The 17,053-nt window shown below is 42.2% G+C and overlaps 1 protein-coding gene across 1 annotated transcript in view; it reads right to left on the bottom strand.

The window, feature by feature from the left end:
* Positions 1-17,053, bottom strand: part of LOC143974679 (protein ENL-like) — a 78,175-nt gene that overhangs the window by 22,737 nt on the left and 38,385 nt on the right. The window contains exons 8-9 of the mRNA XM_077476301.1: positions 10,483-10,591; positions 6,162-6,261 (exon numbers count right to left, since the gene is read on the bottom strand). Coding sequence (XP_077332427.1) covers positions 6,162-6,261; positions 10,483-10,591 — 209 coding nt within the window. The remainder of the gene's footprint in view (positions 1-6,161; positions 6,262-10,482; positions 10,592-17,053) is intronic.

Raw genomic sequence — 17,053 nt, forward strand, 5'->3', positions numbered from 1 at the left:
CTTCAAAACTGTAATAGGTAGTGAGAAGTGAACTCAAAAATTTACGCCCTTAGAAAGCCTGAAGGCGGTGCTTGGTTTTCGGGGCCCCGTACGCGGCTAGGCTCCCAAAAAGTCCCACATATGTGGTATCCCCATACTCAGGAGAAGCAGCAGAATTTATTTTGGGGTGTCATTTCACATACGCCCATAGCATGTGTGAGCAATATATCATTTAGTGACAACTTTGTGTAAAAAAAAAAAAAATTTTTTTTTTTGTCATTATTCAATCGCTTGAGGCAAAAAAATAAAATATTCAATGGGCTCAACATGCCTCTTATCAATTTCCTTAGGGGGTCTACTTTCCAAAATGGGGTCATTTGGGGGGGTTTTGTACTGCCCTGCCATTTTAGCACCTCAAGAAATGAGATAGGCAGTCGTAAACTAAAAGCTGCGTAAATTCCAGAAAACGTACCTTAGTTTGTAGATGTGACAACTTTTGCGCAAACCAATAAATATACAATTATTGACTTTTTTTTTACCAAAGACATGTGGCTGAATACATTTTGGCCTAAATGTATGACTAAAATTGAGTTTATTGGATTTTTCTAATAACAAAAAGTAGAAAATATCATTTTTTTTCAAAATTTGCGGTCTTTTTACGTTTATATCGCAAAAAATAAAAATCGCAGAGGCAATCAAATACCATCAAAAGAAAGCTCTATTTGTGGGAAGAAAAGGACGCAAATTTTGTTTGGGTACAACATTGCATGGCCGCGCAATTACCAGTTAAAGCAGCGCAGTGCCAAAGTGTAAAAAGACCTCTGGTCATTTACCAGCAAAATGGTCCGGTCTGAAAGTGGTTAAACGAAGTGAATAAGCAAATCAAACAAACTCCAGGATTCTCTTATTTCATTCATAAATAATAAATAATAGCCATCAGGAAATCCAAAGGAGGGATGCAATGATACAATTCCGCCACTAGAGGGCCAGTCCCAGCTTCCAGAATAGGTGAAATGGATCTTCACTTCTATTTCACAGTGTATGGCTCAAAATAAGAGAGAGGAGGGGGAGAGAGAGAAACAGGAGACTTCCATAGTGTAGTAGTTTAAAAAACGGCAGGTAGATTTATTAAAAAGCAGTAAAGACTCTCACATTTTAATTGCAAAAACAAGCACAATCAGGAAGAGGGTATAATGACAACTTCCTCCCGCCTTACTCTACTTCCGGTTCGTCCTCTGGCCAATCCCTACGCGTTACGTCATGTGACTTCTTCATGGGGATCCCCATGAAGAAGTCACATGACGTAACGCGTAGGGATTGGCCAGAGGACGAACCGGAAGTAGAGTAAGGCGGGAGGAAGTTGTCATTATACCCTCTTCCTGATTGTGCTTGTTTTTGCAATTAAAATGTGAGAGTCTTTACTGCTTTTTAATAAATCTACCTGCCGTTTTTTAAACTACTACACTATGGAAGTCTCCTGTTTCTCTCTCTCCCCCTCCTCTCTCTTATTTTGAGCCATACACTGTGAAATAGAAGTGAAGATCCATTTCACCTATTCTGGAAGCTGGGACTGGCCCTCTAGTGGCGGAATTGTATCATTGCATCCCTCCTTTGGATTTCCTGATGGCTATTATTTATTATTTATGAATGAAATAAGAGAATCCTGGAGTTTGTTTGATTTGCTTATTCACTTCGTTTAAAGGTGAGAGTTCTGGGAGCCTTGAGTAGCGGACATTTTATTATTGTTCTATCATTAAACCTTTTTTCCATTTTTTATATATTTTTTATATATTTTTATGCGTGCTGTTTTTTGGACTATATTTTTTTCACGGCATTGTATGTATGCACATATTTATATTATTTTGAATTTGTGTATTTTATTTGAGTGGCACGATTTGCGCAGGACCCACCCCTTTATATTCAAAATGTAACAGATGTCTCCCCATTCTAGCAGTATGGGTGCCCCTGCACTATGAACAGGGGTTTGAGGAAATGCTTGGTGGTCCAAGCCTTGTGCTGAAAGGAAGGGCTGCACTTAGGTTTTCAAGCTGAATCCTGTTAAATTGGACAGGTGCTCTGCATTCAGAGGAGCAAGGGGGCCCCTGAAGAGGGTGATTTGGGGATTTCCACTGTAGAAGTCAAACCTTCCAACCTCTGGTCTGATGAATTGGTCAAGTGCCTCCCAAGCGTGAGTAGAATCAGTGCATCTTCCTTGGAAAGGCACACAGGTGAGGTGCCTTTTACAGGCAGCTTTATCTGTCCAAACTTTTAGCCATATGATTCCATGTATGGAATGGAGATTAGAGACATTTTTGAAATTTGTCTCATGGTATGTTCTAAGGCAGTGGTCATCAAATCTGTCCTCAGGGCCCACTAATCACGGTTCTAAGGTACCCACACAGAAAAGCAGTGTGGAAGGAAACTGCTGTAATTGCTCTATAACAGCACGATTCCGAACTACATGGTCCTGTTGGTTGTTCACTGTCCAAGTCCTGTAAGCTGTAGTTTGACTTACTGAAATTGCAGTGAGAGCTAGTTGCAGAACTGGGCTGGCAATGTTAAAGAGCATCTTTAGGAGAGCCTCAGATGTTCTATCAGCTAAATCTTTGAAAGAACATCTTTAACAGGAACAGCAAAATGTTTGGGTTAGAGACGATAGATCAACCATAGGACTAGCCCACTTCCTTGCAAACTCTTTTTCCACTGAATACAATGAGGGGTCTTCAGGCACTGGGTTCCATAGTGATGATTGATGCTCCCCACTGAAACCACTGACTGTGGAAGGCAATTCCACATCCTTGTCGCTCTTACAGTAAAGAACCCTCTACGCAGTTTAAGGTTAAACCTATTTTCTTCTAATTTTAATGAAGTGGCCACGTGTGTTATTAAACTCCCTTCTGTTGAAAAGTTTTATCCCTATTGTGGCCCAGTATGGCATTTGTACATTGAAATAATTTCCCCTCTCAAGCTTCTCTTCTACAGAGAGAGTAAGTTCATTGCTCTTAACCTTTCCTTATAACTAATTAACTAATGTCCTCCAGTCCCTTTATTAGCTTTGTTGCCGTTTTCTGAACTCGCTCCATTTCCAGCACATCCTTCCTGAGGACTGGTGCCCAGAACTGGACAGCATACTCTAGGTGCGGCCAGACCAGAGTCTTGTAGAGTTGGAGAATTATCATTTTATTTCTGGAGTTAATCCCCTTTTTAATGCCAATATTCTGTTTGCTTTGTTAGAAGCAGCTTGGCATTGCATGCCATTGCTGAGCCTATCATCTACTAGGACCCCCAGGTCCTTTTCCATCCTTGATTCCCCCAGAGGTTCACCCCCCAGTGAGTAGATTGCATTCATATTTTTGCCACCCAAATGCATTATTTTGCATTTTTCCACATAAACCTCATTTGCCATGTAGTTGTGCACCCCATTCATTTGTTCATATCTACTTGCAAAGTTTCCACATCCTGCGAGAAGTTATTGCCCTGCTTAGCTTAGTATCGTCTGCAAATACAGAGATTGAAACTGGTTACCCCATCCACCAGGCTGTTTATTGAAAAATTAAATAGGATCGGTCCCAGGGCAGAACTGTGGGGGATCCTACTTTCCACCCCTGACCATCCTAAGTACCCATTTATCACTACCCTCTGAACTCACCCTTGTAGCCAGTTTTCAATCCATGTACTCATACTACGGTCTGTGCCAACGGACCTTATTTTTAACAGTAAACATTATTGGGGAACTGTGTCAAATGCTTTTGCAAAATCCAGATACACCACGTCTACAGGCCTTCCTTTATCTAGCTGGCAGCTCACATTCTCATAGAAGGTTAAAAGATTGGTTTGGCAAGAATGATTCTTCATCAATCCATGCTGATTACTGCTAATAATACAGTTTTCATTACTAAAATCTTGTACATAGTCCCTTATCATCCCCTCAAAGAGCTTGCATACTATTGGTGTTAGGCTAACTGGTCTGTAATTCCCAGGGATGTATTTTGGCACTACATTGGCTTTTCTCCAATTAGCTGGTACCATTCTAGCCAGTAGACTGTCAGCAAATATAAGGAACAATGGTCTGGCAAATACTTGAATGAGTTCCCTAAGGACCCTTGGGTGAAAACCATCTGGTCCCGGTGACATATTAATGTTACGTTTTTCAAGTCTATTCCTAATTCTGTCATCTGTTAGCCACGAGGGTGCTTCCTTTGATGTGTCATGAGGATAAACACTGCAGTTTCACTTACTGAAGCCCCCCAATTCCCTTGTGAAGACTGAGGAGAAGAATAAATTCAATACCTTCGCCATCTCACCATCCTTTGTAACCAGATTTCCTTCCTCGTTCTTTATGGGGCCAATATGGTCTGTCCTCCCTCTTTTACTGTTTATATGGTATTGGGATTTTTTTTGCTCTTCTGCGCTTTTTCTTTAATGTTCTATCTTAGCCACCCTAATTGCACCCTTATATTTCTTGGTGCATTCTTTGTAAAGTTTGAACGCTGGTGATTTCCCTCAGCCTTGTATTTTTTAAAGGCCTTCTCCTTTGCATTTATATGCATTTTTACATTGGAGTTGATCCAGTCAGGACTTTTGTTCGCTCTTTTAAATGTATTTCCCAATGGGATGCACTGGCTAATGCCCTTATTTAATATGCTCTTAAAGCAAACCCATCTCTCCTCCATGTTCTTTGTTCCTAAGATTTTATTCCAATATCTTCTAGCAAGGTTCATAGTTTAGGGAAGTTGGCTCTTTTGAAATTCAGTGTCTTTGTATTACCCTTATGTTTCCTATTTGTGTGATTTATACCGAAGCTAATTGACCTGTGATCGCTGTTTTCTAAATTGCTCTGTATTTCCATATATGTGATCAGGTCTGTATTGTTGGTAATCAGTAGGTCTAGTAACGCCTTGTTTCTAGTTGGTGCATCTACCATCTGACCCATGAAATTGTCCTGCAAGACATTTAGTAACTGGTGAGCCTTAGACTAATGCGTGGTTCCCTCCACCCAGTCTATGTCTGGTTAATTTAAAACCCCCATTTTGATAACACTTACCATCCTTGCTGCTAATCCAAATTATGATAGGAGGTCTATCTCCCCCTCCTCCCTCAGGTTAGGGTGCCTATAGTTGGTGCATCTACCATCTGACCCATGAAATTGTACGGGTGTTAAGGGCTAAGTTCTGCTTAAAGTGGTTGTAAACTCTCCCCCACAACTTTGTCCCATGTAAATCAGCATAAAAAAACCCTAATGACTACTGCTTATAGATATCTCCTTACTTGCTTAGTATTGTAGTAATCCTTTTTTTTTCCTTTAGAATGTCATCACTGAGCATGCCCAGATCTCCCCTGATTTACGGCACACTCTCTATGTGCTTGTCTATCTGTTATCAGGACTTTCTACGGCACACTACTGATATCCCAGGAGACTTCATAATCACTCAGAGCTTCCTCCTACAACCCCCATGTGACCATGTGACATCACATGCAGTGTAAACCTGGCCCTTACTGCAGTCTTATCAGCTGAAGCTGAGAAGACTGACACAGGCAAACATTAGACAATCAGCCCAAGTAAATACTATGAAATAAAACAAGTCAGCTATGAACAGGGAAGCAGGGTTGCTATAGAAATGTTGGATTGAGAAGGAGGCTTGGTTAACAGTACAGAAAGTGCTCAATATAAGGGCGGAAATACACTCCACTGTGGACTCAGAAAACAATACTTAAGATGGCACTGCCTTACCCCTGGAAACAAGTTTTTTTAAAGTTTCTTTAAACAGTAAGTAATATGCGATTTGGGCTGGATTACAGTGGCTATCGTTTGATAATTACTTATTATAATGGATTAAATGAAAAGAAGCATCAGAGTGGAAGAGTTGACTTCCTCTTTAAAGCTAAGGGCGATATTCTTCCGTGAAGAAAAGGTCCATCACCTTTGGACACCAGCATAAAGCGGAGGATGCATGGAGTGAGGTAGAGTTATAGGGGAGGCACCCAGGGGGCATTTCCTCAAAATTTTTGCCAGTGTCCAATCACCTGAAGGTACACACCTATAACCCATGGTGAATGAATACTGTGCGTTGTGTCCCATAGTGTAGAAAGATATAATTATCTACAGATATAATTCTGTTACTAAACTTTAGCTTTCAAGTGAACTGCAAGTGAATATATAGATAAAAATATAATTTTTGTACCTTGTTATTTGTTGGAGGCATCTTCTGTATGGGGGTGGTGCCACGACTAGGAATACAGGAGTCATCACTGCTGTCACTGTCGCTGTCACTCAGGCTCATTCTGTCAAGGCACATACAGACAAACAAAATAGTTAGTAACACCTTAAAGTTGTAAACCAGATCAAAGCAGTTGCAGCGGCCCCGTACACCGCTGTGACCGGCGACACGTCTCTTGGTGTTATTCCCGGGTTTGGCGGTCACGGCACGCTGCTGAAGAAACGGTACGAGCGAGCCTTTCTTCAGTGCGTATGCCCTGATGATGTCGGCACAAGCGTACAGGGTAAATATCTCCTAAACCATGCAGGTTTAGGAGATATTTACAGTACCTACACGTAAGACTTATTATAGGCTTACCTGTAGCTACAAGTGGTGTAACAGGGTTTACAACCACTTTAAAGTGTTTTTCCACTTCTGCAGTATAATTTGAGAAAAACAAACTATATACTTGTTATGTTTTCCCACTCACACAGCATATCGAAAAATACAATTGAAACATATTACTTACCTTATATGTTTCTTAGGAGAAGATGTCATGGCTGACAACAATAATTTATAAACTAGTTCAGCATGATCTGTCTCAGTAGCTGGGCTGGGGACCGTCCAGTTCTCTTTAACATACAATGGAGAAGCCTAGCTCCTAAACTTCTAGGCTGGCCATGCATGGATCAAACTTCATCCGATTCAGCAGGGACCGGACGAATTTTGATCCATGTTTGGCCATTGTGGTTGAACAGAAGTCAATCTACTGACTGACTTCTGTTCCACTGCCTTGTCGAACTTCATCAGCACCACAGGCAATAGGCTTTGACCCTGATCAGTGAATCGTAACAGCCGGGAGTTCTCCCTGATGTCAGAATAAGATGACACAGCAAGGAGTCTCTCATCCACCTCAAATGTCTGGATGGTCAACTACAAAATAGATAAGCTGTAATTTTTACATTTTTTTTGTATAAGCGAATGGAGACATGTAACGTGGCTGCAAAAGTGAAAATACACTTTAAATGGTAACTGTAAACACATTAGCTCTCTTTGGTGAGGGGATTAAAGAGGAAAGTCAGACAAGAATTTGACAAAAAAAAAAAAAACCTGCCAGCCCAAAGGAGTCCATCACTGTCTTCCCGCAACACAAATACTTCTCAGGTCCTTCAGATCCAATGCCACCATCTTTGATTCAGGGGCCAGTTGTGATTTTCTAATGACTCTCAGTTAGGCTCCCCTACTGAGCATGCTGGTTCTGTTACCTCCTGGGATCTGTAACATGTATCCCAGGAGGCTGCAGCCAGGAGCGAGGTTGGGTTGCAAGGAATAAGGCAGTGGGAGCAAGTACCTGCTGGAAAAAAGTACTTTCCACTTCCGACTCCAAATGTGCAAAAAGGTGGGGGGTGGGATCTGATTTTTTACATAAGAAAAATGTAATCGAAGGTTTCGCCTTTAAGCTTCGACCAGATATGGGCTTTAAAGTACAGATCAGAAGCCTTGTTTTTATGTAGGCTTTTATTGCGGTCTGTGCCCTTGCTTATAGATATTCGATTTCTCTCTTTGTTTTTGTTTGTTTTTGAGTTGCCAGCAGAGCAGGGAAAAAAAATATAAAAATATATTATATATATATATATATATATATATATATATATATATATATATATATATATATATATAACAACCTGCGATCGCTTTAGGCTCGGTTCACATATAGTTATGTACATATATATTTGAACAAAGGCACAGGTATTTCAGGTATTTACCAAAATATATTCAAACTATAGTTCTATCATGGATATTGGCTGAAAGTGCACACACTCAGGTTTAATTTGAGGGTATTTACATCCAAATCGGGGGAAGGGTTTCGGAATTACAGCTCTTAAGGATAGCCACCCCCCCCCCCCTTTTTCAAGGGACCAAAAGTAACTGGACAATTGAATCAAAGGCTGTTTCATGGCCTGGTATGGGCTACTCCTTTGTTGTTTCTTCATAAATTTGGCAGGTAAAAGGTCTAGAGTTGATTCTAGGGTCTGATTCACACCTATGCAGGTTGAAATTTGCATATTCCAGGTGCATTTTGCGTTTTTCAATACAAATTTTTGATCCGTTGAAGTCTATGGAACCAAAAAACAGAGAAAAGTCCCTGGCCCTTTCCATAAAATGCTCAGATGTGAACGTGACCCAGAGGAAACCATGTTAAATGGACTGTAGTGTTTTCTGCAAAACTGAAAACTCATTAATAAACGCATAGGTGTGAACCAGGCCTAAATGTCGTATTTGCATTTGGAATCTATTGCTATGAACCTACATCATGCATTCAAAGGAGCTGTCTATGCAAGTGAAACAGGTCATTGTATGGCTTCAAAAACTAAACAAATCCATCAGAGATAGCCGCAACATTAGGAGGAGTGGCCAAATCAACAGTTTGGTACATTCTGAGGAAAGAAGAACGCACTGGGGAGCTCAGCAACATAAAAAGGCCTGGACAACCATGGAAGACAACAGTGGTGGATGATCGCAGGATCCTCTCTATGCTAAAAAGAAGCCCATTCACAATATCCAGACAAGTGAAGGACAGTCTCCAGGAGGTCGGCGTATCATTGGCAAAGTCTACAATCAAGAGAATTTCACGAGAGCAAATACAGAGGGTTCACCACAAAGTGCAAACCATTCATAAGCCTGAATAATAGAAAAGCTAGATTAGACTTTGCCAACAAAAAACATCTAAAAAAGCCAGACCAATTCTGGGAAAGCATTCTTTGGAATGATGAAACCAAGAACGATCTGTACCAGAATGAAGGGAAGAAAAAAAAAAAAAAAAAAGAGTGGAAAAGACTTAGAACAGCTCATGATCCAAAGAACAAAATGTCATCTGTAAACATGGTGGAGGCATGGGCATGCATGGCTTCCAGTGGCACTGAGTCATTGGTTTTTATTGATGATGTGACAGAAGACAGAAAAAATTAATTAATAAATTCTGCAGTGTTTAGAGATGAACTGTCAGCCTAGATTCAGCCAAATGCAGCAAAGTTGATTGGACGGCGCTTCATAGTACAGATAGACAATGATCCAAAACATACTGCAAAAGCAACCCAGGAGCTTTTGAAGGAAAAGAAGTGGAATATTCTGCAATTGCCAAGTCAATCACCTGATCTCAACCCAATTGAGCATGCAATTCACTTGACAAAACTCAAAGGCACAAAGACCCACAAAGAACAACTGAAGACAGCTGCAGTTACAGCCTGGCAAAGCATCAAAAAAAGGAGGAAAACCAGTCTTTGGTAATGCCCATGGGTTTCAGTCATTGCCAGTAAAGGACTCTCAACAAAAATATTAAAAATTAACATTTTATTTATGATTATATTCATTTGTCCAATTACATTTGAGCCCATGAAAATGTATAAAAATGGTTGCCATTCCTAAAATTTGTACTCGATATGTTAAACCCCTTGAATTAAAGCTGAAAGTCTGCACTTCAAATTCATTTGGATCGTTTCATTTTCATTTTATTCCGGTGGCATACTGAGCCAAAAGTATGAAAATCGTGCCCGTGTCCAAATCTATATGGACCTAACTGTATATGCGAATTGGATGCGTTTTGAACTGCATCAGATTCGCATGACATGTGAATCGAACCAGCATTTTATGGAACAGGTTCACATATGTCTGGGACTTCCGCAATCTGTTTTTAAAGAGTCCTGTACAATTTTAGGCCTGGGTTAAGGTGCAAATTTAAGTGTCATACACAAAAAAAAAAAAAATCTCAACTGATTAACAAAATCGCAGTGACTCCTTTGAAAAATCTCAAGGAAACCATGCCCAGATATATGTGAACCAAGCCTAAGTGGCATACTCAACAGTAAAGTATGATTAAAAGGTCTTTTTTTTTTTTAAGTTTTGGACAGAGTGAAGAGGGATTAGAACACTTGTCATTTCTTATTGCTGTCTGTACCCCAATTAGGGAGATTCAGCCTCTTTATTTTTCCTGTTTACCATTTTCATTAAAAGTAAAGAAAATCACAAATTTTGGATTGTCCCCAAAAAAAGTAATAGAGGGGGGCATTTTCCAATAGGGACACTAGTTCTTGTGACCTGGGGGCCCCAAGAGATTCCCTTAATTTGCAGGGATTTCCTCTCACTTCCTGATTTAGCTATGGAACAGGAAGTGAAGGGAAATCTCCCCAATGGACACAGATGGCAAAAAAAATTGGCAGGAGTTATAACATGTCTATTGTTCTACTTTAAAAGCAGACTATGAGATAAAGGCTGCCTTATTTGTATTCCTTACTAGCATCGTACTCACCGAGACTCTCGACCTGCTGTTTTATTCTTCGGCGTTACCTCTTCCCCACATGAGCTGTCATCATCAGACTCTTCTGACTGTAGATCTTCCACCATAGATCGCAAAGGTCCTAGATCATAAAGGATAGACAACAACACATAAACCCTCGTCTGAATGTAAAAGCAAACATCCCTGTGATTTTATTTCCCTGGTGGCAGTGTTAGTGGTGATCATCAAGACAGATCATTTACCGAGGTCTTCACAGTGCATAGGAAGTGGAAAAAGCCAATGTACACCCCCCCCCCCACCCCAATCAGCTGTCTGAAGTGAGCTGTTAGACCCAACTTGCATTCATCCACCCCATATTCTCTTAAGAATATCTTAATATCTGCAAACGCAGTCTTAGCCTCAAAGGTGTTTGTCTCCCTACAGTTGAAAAGTAGGGAGGCAAGCATCAAGAAAAAAAATATAGTACAAGTGTTGCACTAGTACGAAGTGATTCAGTTATGCAGGTCATTATACATATAAAAATGTGCATAATCAAATTACAAAACATCTATAACTTTTAGTGCATTCTTATAGAAAGCATCACAAGCATATCGGAATATTTCAAATGGCGATAGTCCAAATGAATGGTGAAAAAAAAGTCAGATTATTCAATCTTAGTGTTATTCCAGTGATTGTGGATAGTACCCACGTGTATGCATGTGCAAATCACCACAATGTGATTATCCACCACCAAAAGCAGGATAGATGCGCTTACCAGAAATTGTGAACTCGTATACCAGAAGTAGGGAGTTAAGATGATTTAAGCATATATCCCAAGAAGGATGATGCATAAGGCAACTTCCAGGGTCTCACACCTTAATGCTAAGGCCGGGTCACCACTCTTTCCTCCTTAGGTTTCAGGTTTATGCTGTATGGATCATCCTTCTGGAGATATATGCTTATATCAGCTTATCTAACTCAGTACTTCTGGTATCCCAGTTCACAATTTTTGGTAAGCGCATCCATCCTCCTTTGGTGGCGGATAATCACATTGTGGTGATTTGCACATGCATACTCGTGGCTGCTATCCACCATCACTGGAATAACACTGGGATTGAATAATCTGACTTTTTTCACCATTTAGACTATCACTGTTTTATTTATTACAGTATGCATGTGACACTTTCTTTAAGAATGCACTAAAAGTTAATAATGTTTTGCAAATTTTGATATAAATAGTTTACATGACTGAATCACTTCGTACTAGAACTATATTTTTCCTTTTATACAATGGTTTGTCAATTGTGGTGCTAGCAGCTTAATTCCTGAGAGTAATAGTGTGGTATTCTAATAAAGCATTAAGAAAAGCACTTGTCAGCAGGAGGGGTGTGTACCCCAAATTCAGTATTTGCTTAGGTTAAAAAAAAAAAGTAATTTAAGGTAGAATTTAGAGAACAACCAACACAATGGCTTATTTGCCCAACCCTCCTCTCACATAAATGTATGAAGGTTTGTGCCAAGAAGAGGGAAAGGAAATGTGAACATGTTAAGGGAAGTAAAGTAAAAATACTTTTGGCACAATGGTCTGGATTCATTATCTTCCCAGTACTTAAAGCTGACCTTCCAACTCAACGGCAAGGTCAGTTCATTCAAGTTGCCCCTCTCTCACTAAAACGCTGCAAACATGCACCTGTGGGGGGGGGGGGGGGAATTGTTAGATATTATACTGTACTTGTCATCTTTTCTGAGCACCTAGGCAAGGGTGACATCATTTTGCGTCCAATCAGATCTCAGAAATATGTGGAGTAGCATACATCTTGGGAAAAAACGACCCTACACTGTGCTGTAGCACCTTCTGAGATTTGGGCTACTTAGCATTTCTAGGGATCTTGTCAGTAAGGCTGCTTTCACACTGGGGTGGCAGGTCCGTTACCTATAAAGCACCGCTAGTTTTAGTGACCCTTTTAACCCCCAAGAAGGGGTTGACAAGGGGTTAAAAGCGTTTTGTTGCAGCGCTTCCAAAGAGCTTTTCAGGTGCTTCCGAAGCGTTGCCCATTCATTACAATGGGCAGTGTAGTATACAGCGCTCCCAAACCATCCCAAAGATGCTGCTTGCAAGACTTTTTTTCCCGTCCCTTAAGCACACCGCCCCAGTGTGAAAGCACTCAGGCTTTCACACTGGGGAGGCATCAGGGGCAGTTTTCAGGTGCAGTTTTTAGCGCAAAATTTCCTGAAAATTGCTTCAGTGTGAAAGTAGCCTGAGGTAATGACATCACCCCATGTAAAATAAGGGAACTATGCTGTAAGCAAATTAAGTAACAATCCCCACCACAGATACTTATGCAGCGTTTGGTGGGGAAGGAGGTGAAGGTCCCTTTTAACCACTTCCCCTCCTAAGGCCCCTTTTACACTTTCAGATACACATACGTTTGTCAGTTTTTCAAAATAAATGATCATCTTTTTACATCAGCATCTGTGCATGTCCTTTTTTTTATGGTCCGTTAAAAAAACCATAATGGACAAGCTGTCCGTTGTTGCATCCATTTTTAAATTGGTTGTTAGGAGCCATCACCTCGCAGGAGAGGAGAAGCACAGTATACTGTATACAGTGAGCGGGCAGTTTGTACAGACAGGCTCCCTCACTTTTCCAGCTTTAAATGTAATTTCTGGATCTGTTTTTTTTTTCTTTACTTTATAGCCCTGTGAAGGAGCAGTCATTCGGTCCTGCCACTAAAGTAAACAAAGGGGCAGAGTTCACTGGGTGATCCTCCCCCTTCTCAGCACTATAAAGTACAGGGGGAAAAAATATGACATTTTACAATTACAAAATTACAAATTACATTTAAAACTGGCAATGACAGTCAGCATCGGCAAGTGAGGGAGCCTGTCTGTACACACTGCCCCCTCACTGTATATACTGCTCTTCTCCTCTCTTGCCCCTCTCCTTGCACACAATGCCACCCCCCCCCACCCCCAAAGTGGACCTGTCACTATCATTGGTCCCCTATGTGATCATAATAAAATCATAGGAAAAAAAAAGCCACAAGAAAAGTAAAAAAAATAAAAAGCCTCCCCACTCCCACATGTGCAGGCATACAAACAAAAATGCAATCATTTGGGCGCCTACTTAAAAAAAAATGGCAAATGGTGCTACAAGTTACATATTACCATGCAAGCCAGAGTGAGATCAATAATTTAAGCACCAGAGCTCATGGGTAACACTACACTGATGTAATGTAGGGGCTTTGAAAGCTTTGCTTACTGTTTTATCACTGTTACATGGGTGCACACAATTTTAATGCTTGACATGTTCACTCAGTGCAACTTCATCTTTTATATTTCACCAATTGGGTAAACTATTGTGTTTGTGTCCCCTAAAATTAACTATGTATTTTTCACTGAAATTTAGCACACCGTTGTGCTAATAACCCCCCCCAAACTTATTCTCTAGGGTATCTGCTTTCATAAAATATATAAAATGATTAGCATTTTTAAGTACTCTTCAGGACTAAAAGAGGATTTTTGTACTCGCAATAAAATCCTTTTCTCTGCAGTTCATTGACGGACACAGCATCTCCATCTTTACCTTAGGGTTATATTGCCCCCTTTAGAAGAGGACTAGGCAGAAAGTGTTAAAAACAGCAACACTTCCACAGTACCAACCAGGGGGCGGTCCTACTGGCTATAACCCCTCACACTGCATCCAGCAGCTCAGTTTGTCTAAAGCAGTACAAACATAAATAGGAGGGGTTTGTCCGTCAATGAACTTTAGTACAAAAATCCTATTTTCTCTTTCGTTCATTGAAGGACAGCATGTTCATCTTGACCTTAGGGATGTCCCCAAGCAGTGTAAAAAAAAAAAATGAGGGGTGAGAACAGCAAGAAAATAACTCCACCCATAACAACCAGAGCTCCTCATGTAGGAGTTGCAACCTTAAACAGCCAGCTGCAAAACCTTGCAGCCGAAGCAAGCATCCGAAGATGCGCTCTCATCAACCTTGTAAAATTTAGTGAAAGTGGTACGACCAGGTCGCCGCCTTACACACCTAGAAAACAGACGCTTGATGTTGGAAAGCCCAAGAGGCATCAATTGCCATGGTAGAATGTGCCGTGACAGAAAAGGGAGGCGCCCGCCCCCTTATGGCATAAGCCTGAACCACAATCTGTTTGATCGATCGAGAAATGGAGACAGAGACTGCCAGTCCCTTCTTAGGACCAGCTACCGATACAAACAGCGAGTCCGACCACAGAAAAGGAGCCGTAGCAGACAGATACTCCCGCAGAGCCAGGACCAAGTCCAAGGAATGCAAAGCCACCTCTTTGGGATGTGATGGACGAGGACATAAAGATGGAAGCAACGTCCTCATTTAGATTAAAGGCCGAAACAACCTTTGGCAGAAACAAAGGCTGCGGAAGCAGTTTTGCTTTATCCTTGTGGAGGATCAAGTAGAGACACTTGCAAGAAAAGGCCGCCAACTCAGAAACCCTCCTGGCAGATGTAATAGCCACTATAAAGACTACTTTCTGAGAGAGTGTCAATAAGGGGATCTCCCTAATGTTTTCAAATGGTGGCTTCTGAAGCACGGAGAGCACCAGATTTAAATCCCATGGAGGTAGCGATGGTCGAACCGGAGGAGCCATATGTCGAGCCCCCAGAACCATTGTACTCACCAAGTCGTCAAGGGTCGCTAAAAAAAAAAAAAAAAAAAAAAAAAGACAACCAAAGCTGATATCTGCCCCTTGATGGTGCTTAAAGTGGAGGGCCACCCTTAAAAAAAAAAATATATAAAAATGTAGAAAAAAAAAAAATCAGAAAAAAAAAAAAGATTTTTATTTTTTTTTAACTTACCAGAAATGCCTGTTGCTAGGCACATCGTCCTAATCTGCCTCTTTCTCCTCCGTGGTGATCTTCTGTCTTCTCTCCTCCGTGCGGCGTCTTCTGGGTAATGGGTCGTGCTGTGTTCTGGGAACTGTGTGTCCCAGAACACAGCGGGCCCCATTCACAAAGCACTGTGCGACACGCGCATGCGCAGTAGGAAATGGGCAGTGAAGCCGCAGGGCTCCACTGCCTGTTTCCCTTAGCCAAAATGGTGGCGCCGGGACCCGAGAGCCGAGGGACGGGTCAGCCTTGGGCAGCCGACATCGCGGGCGCCCTGGACAGGCAAGTGTCTTATTAAAAGTCAGCAGCTACAGTGTTTGCAGCTGCTGACTTTAGAATTTTTTTTTTAAAACCGGCCCTCCTCTTTAAGGCAAGTTTCTGATCCACTCCTCGCTGCAAGAACAGCAGGATGCTGGAATTCGGGTATGTGTGCGGACGCCATCCCATCTCCTCACACATGGAGATGTAGGCCTTCCACGTATGATGATAAATCTACCCGGAAGAAGACTTCCGTGCCCTCAGCATAGTGGAGATTACCTAATCCGACAGACCTCAGTCCCTTAGCACCTGGCTTTCAACAGCCATGCCATTAAAGCCAGTCACGATAAAGCAGGATGAAATATTGGACCTTGCGACAGAAGGTCCTCTCACATCGGCAGCCGCCAAGAAACATCTGCCACCATTCGTACTATGTCGGCGTACCATGGACACCAAGGCCAACCTAGGGCAATCAGAATTACCGGAATACCCTCGGCCTCCACTCTGCGAAGCAGACGTGGTAGAAGTTCGAGTGGGGGAAAAGCATAAATCAGCCGATAATGCCCCCATGGAGCCACCAACGTGTCTGTCACGTCCGCCCAGGGATCCTTTGACCTGGCCACAAACCTCTGTACCTTACGATTGAGTCAAGAAACCAGGAGATCCACATCTGGCATGCCCCACCTTAGGCAAAGGAGCCAAAATACATCCAGATGTAGGGCCATTCCCCTTGGTCCAGCATCTGATGACTTGGGTAGTCTGCTTGCCAGTTTTCTACATTCGGAATGCACGCAGCCAACAGAGCCGGGACACACCGCTCTGCCCACCGCAGGATGCGAGCAACCTCCAGTGCTGCAGCTGAGCTCCTTGTTCCTCCTCGATTTTTGACATATGCCACCGCCGTGGCGTTGTCCGACCGGATCCTGACCGGACCCCCCTGCAACCTCTGAGACCATGTGGAGAGGCACCGCCTGATCACCCGAAGTTCAAGCATGTTGATCGGCAGGCGGGATTCTTCCTGGGTCCAGCGACCCTGGGCTGACTGTACACCTCAAACTCCCCCTCAACCAGTCAGGCTGGCGTCCGTTGTGATCACCATCCAATGAAGAGGAAGGAACGACTTCCCGTAACGAAGGGCCGGCGACCTCAGCCACCAGAGCAGTGATTCCCTGACTAGATGGCTCATCCGAATTCGACAATCCAGGGACAACTGAGATTTGTCCCATTTGGACAGGATCTCCTTTTGCAAGACTTGAGTGTGGTATTGAGCATGCGGTACCGCCTCGAAAGTGGCTACCATGAGACCCAGGACTCGCATGCAAAAACGCAGTGACGACCACCTGCGGGACACCAACAACTTCACTGTAGCTTGAAGAGTCTGCAGCTTGTCCGAAGGGAGAAAGACTCTTGCCTCTGAGGAGTCCAGAAGCAGGCCCAGGTACTCCAGGCATTGAGTCAGCACCAACA

This window comes from Lithobates pipiens, unplaced genomic scaffold, assembly GCF_037356315.1.
Source record: "Lithobates pipiens isolate NorthernLeopardFrog02 unplaced genomic scaffold, aLitPip1_a1.2 Scaffold_13, whole genome shotgun sequence".
Classification (NCBI taxonomy): Eukaryota; Metazoa; Chordata; class Amphibia; order Anura; family Ranidae; genus Lithobates; species Lithobates pipiens.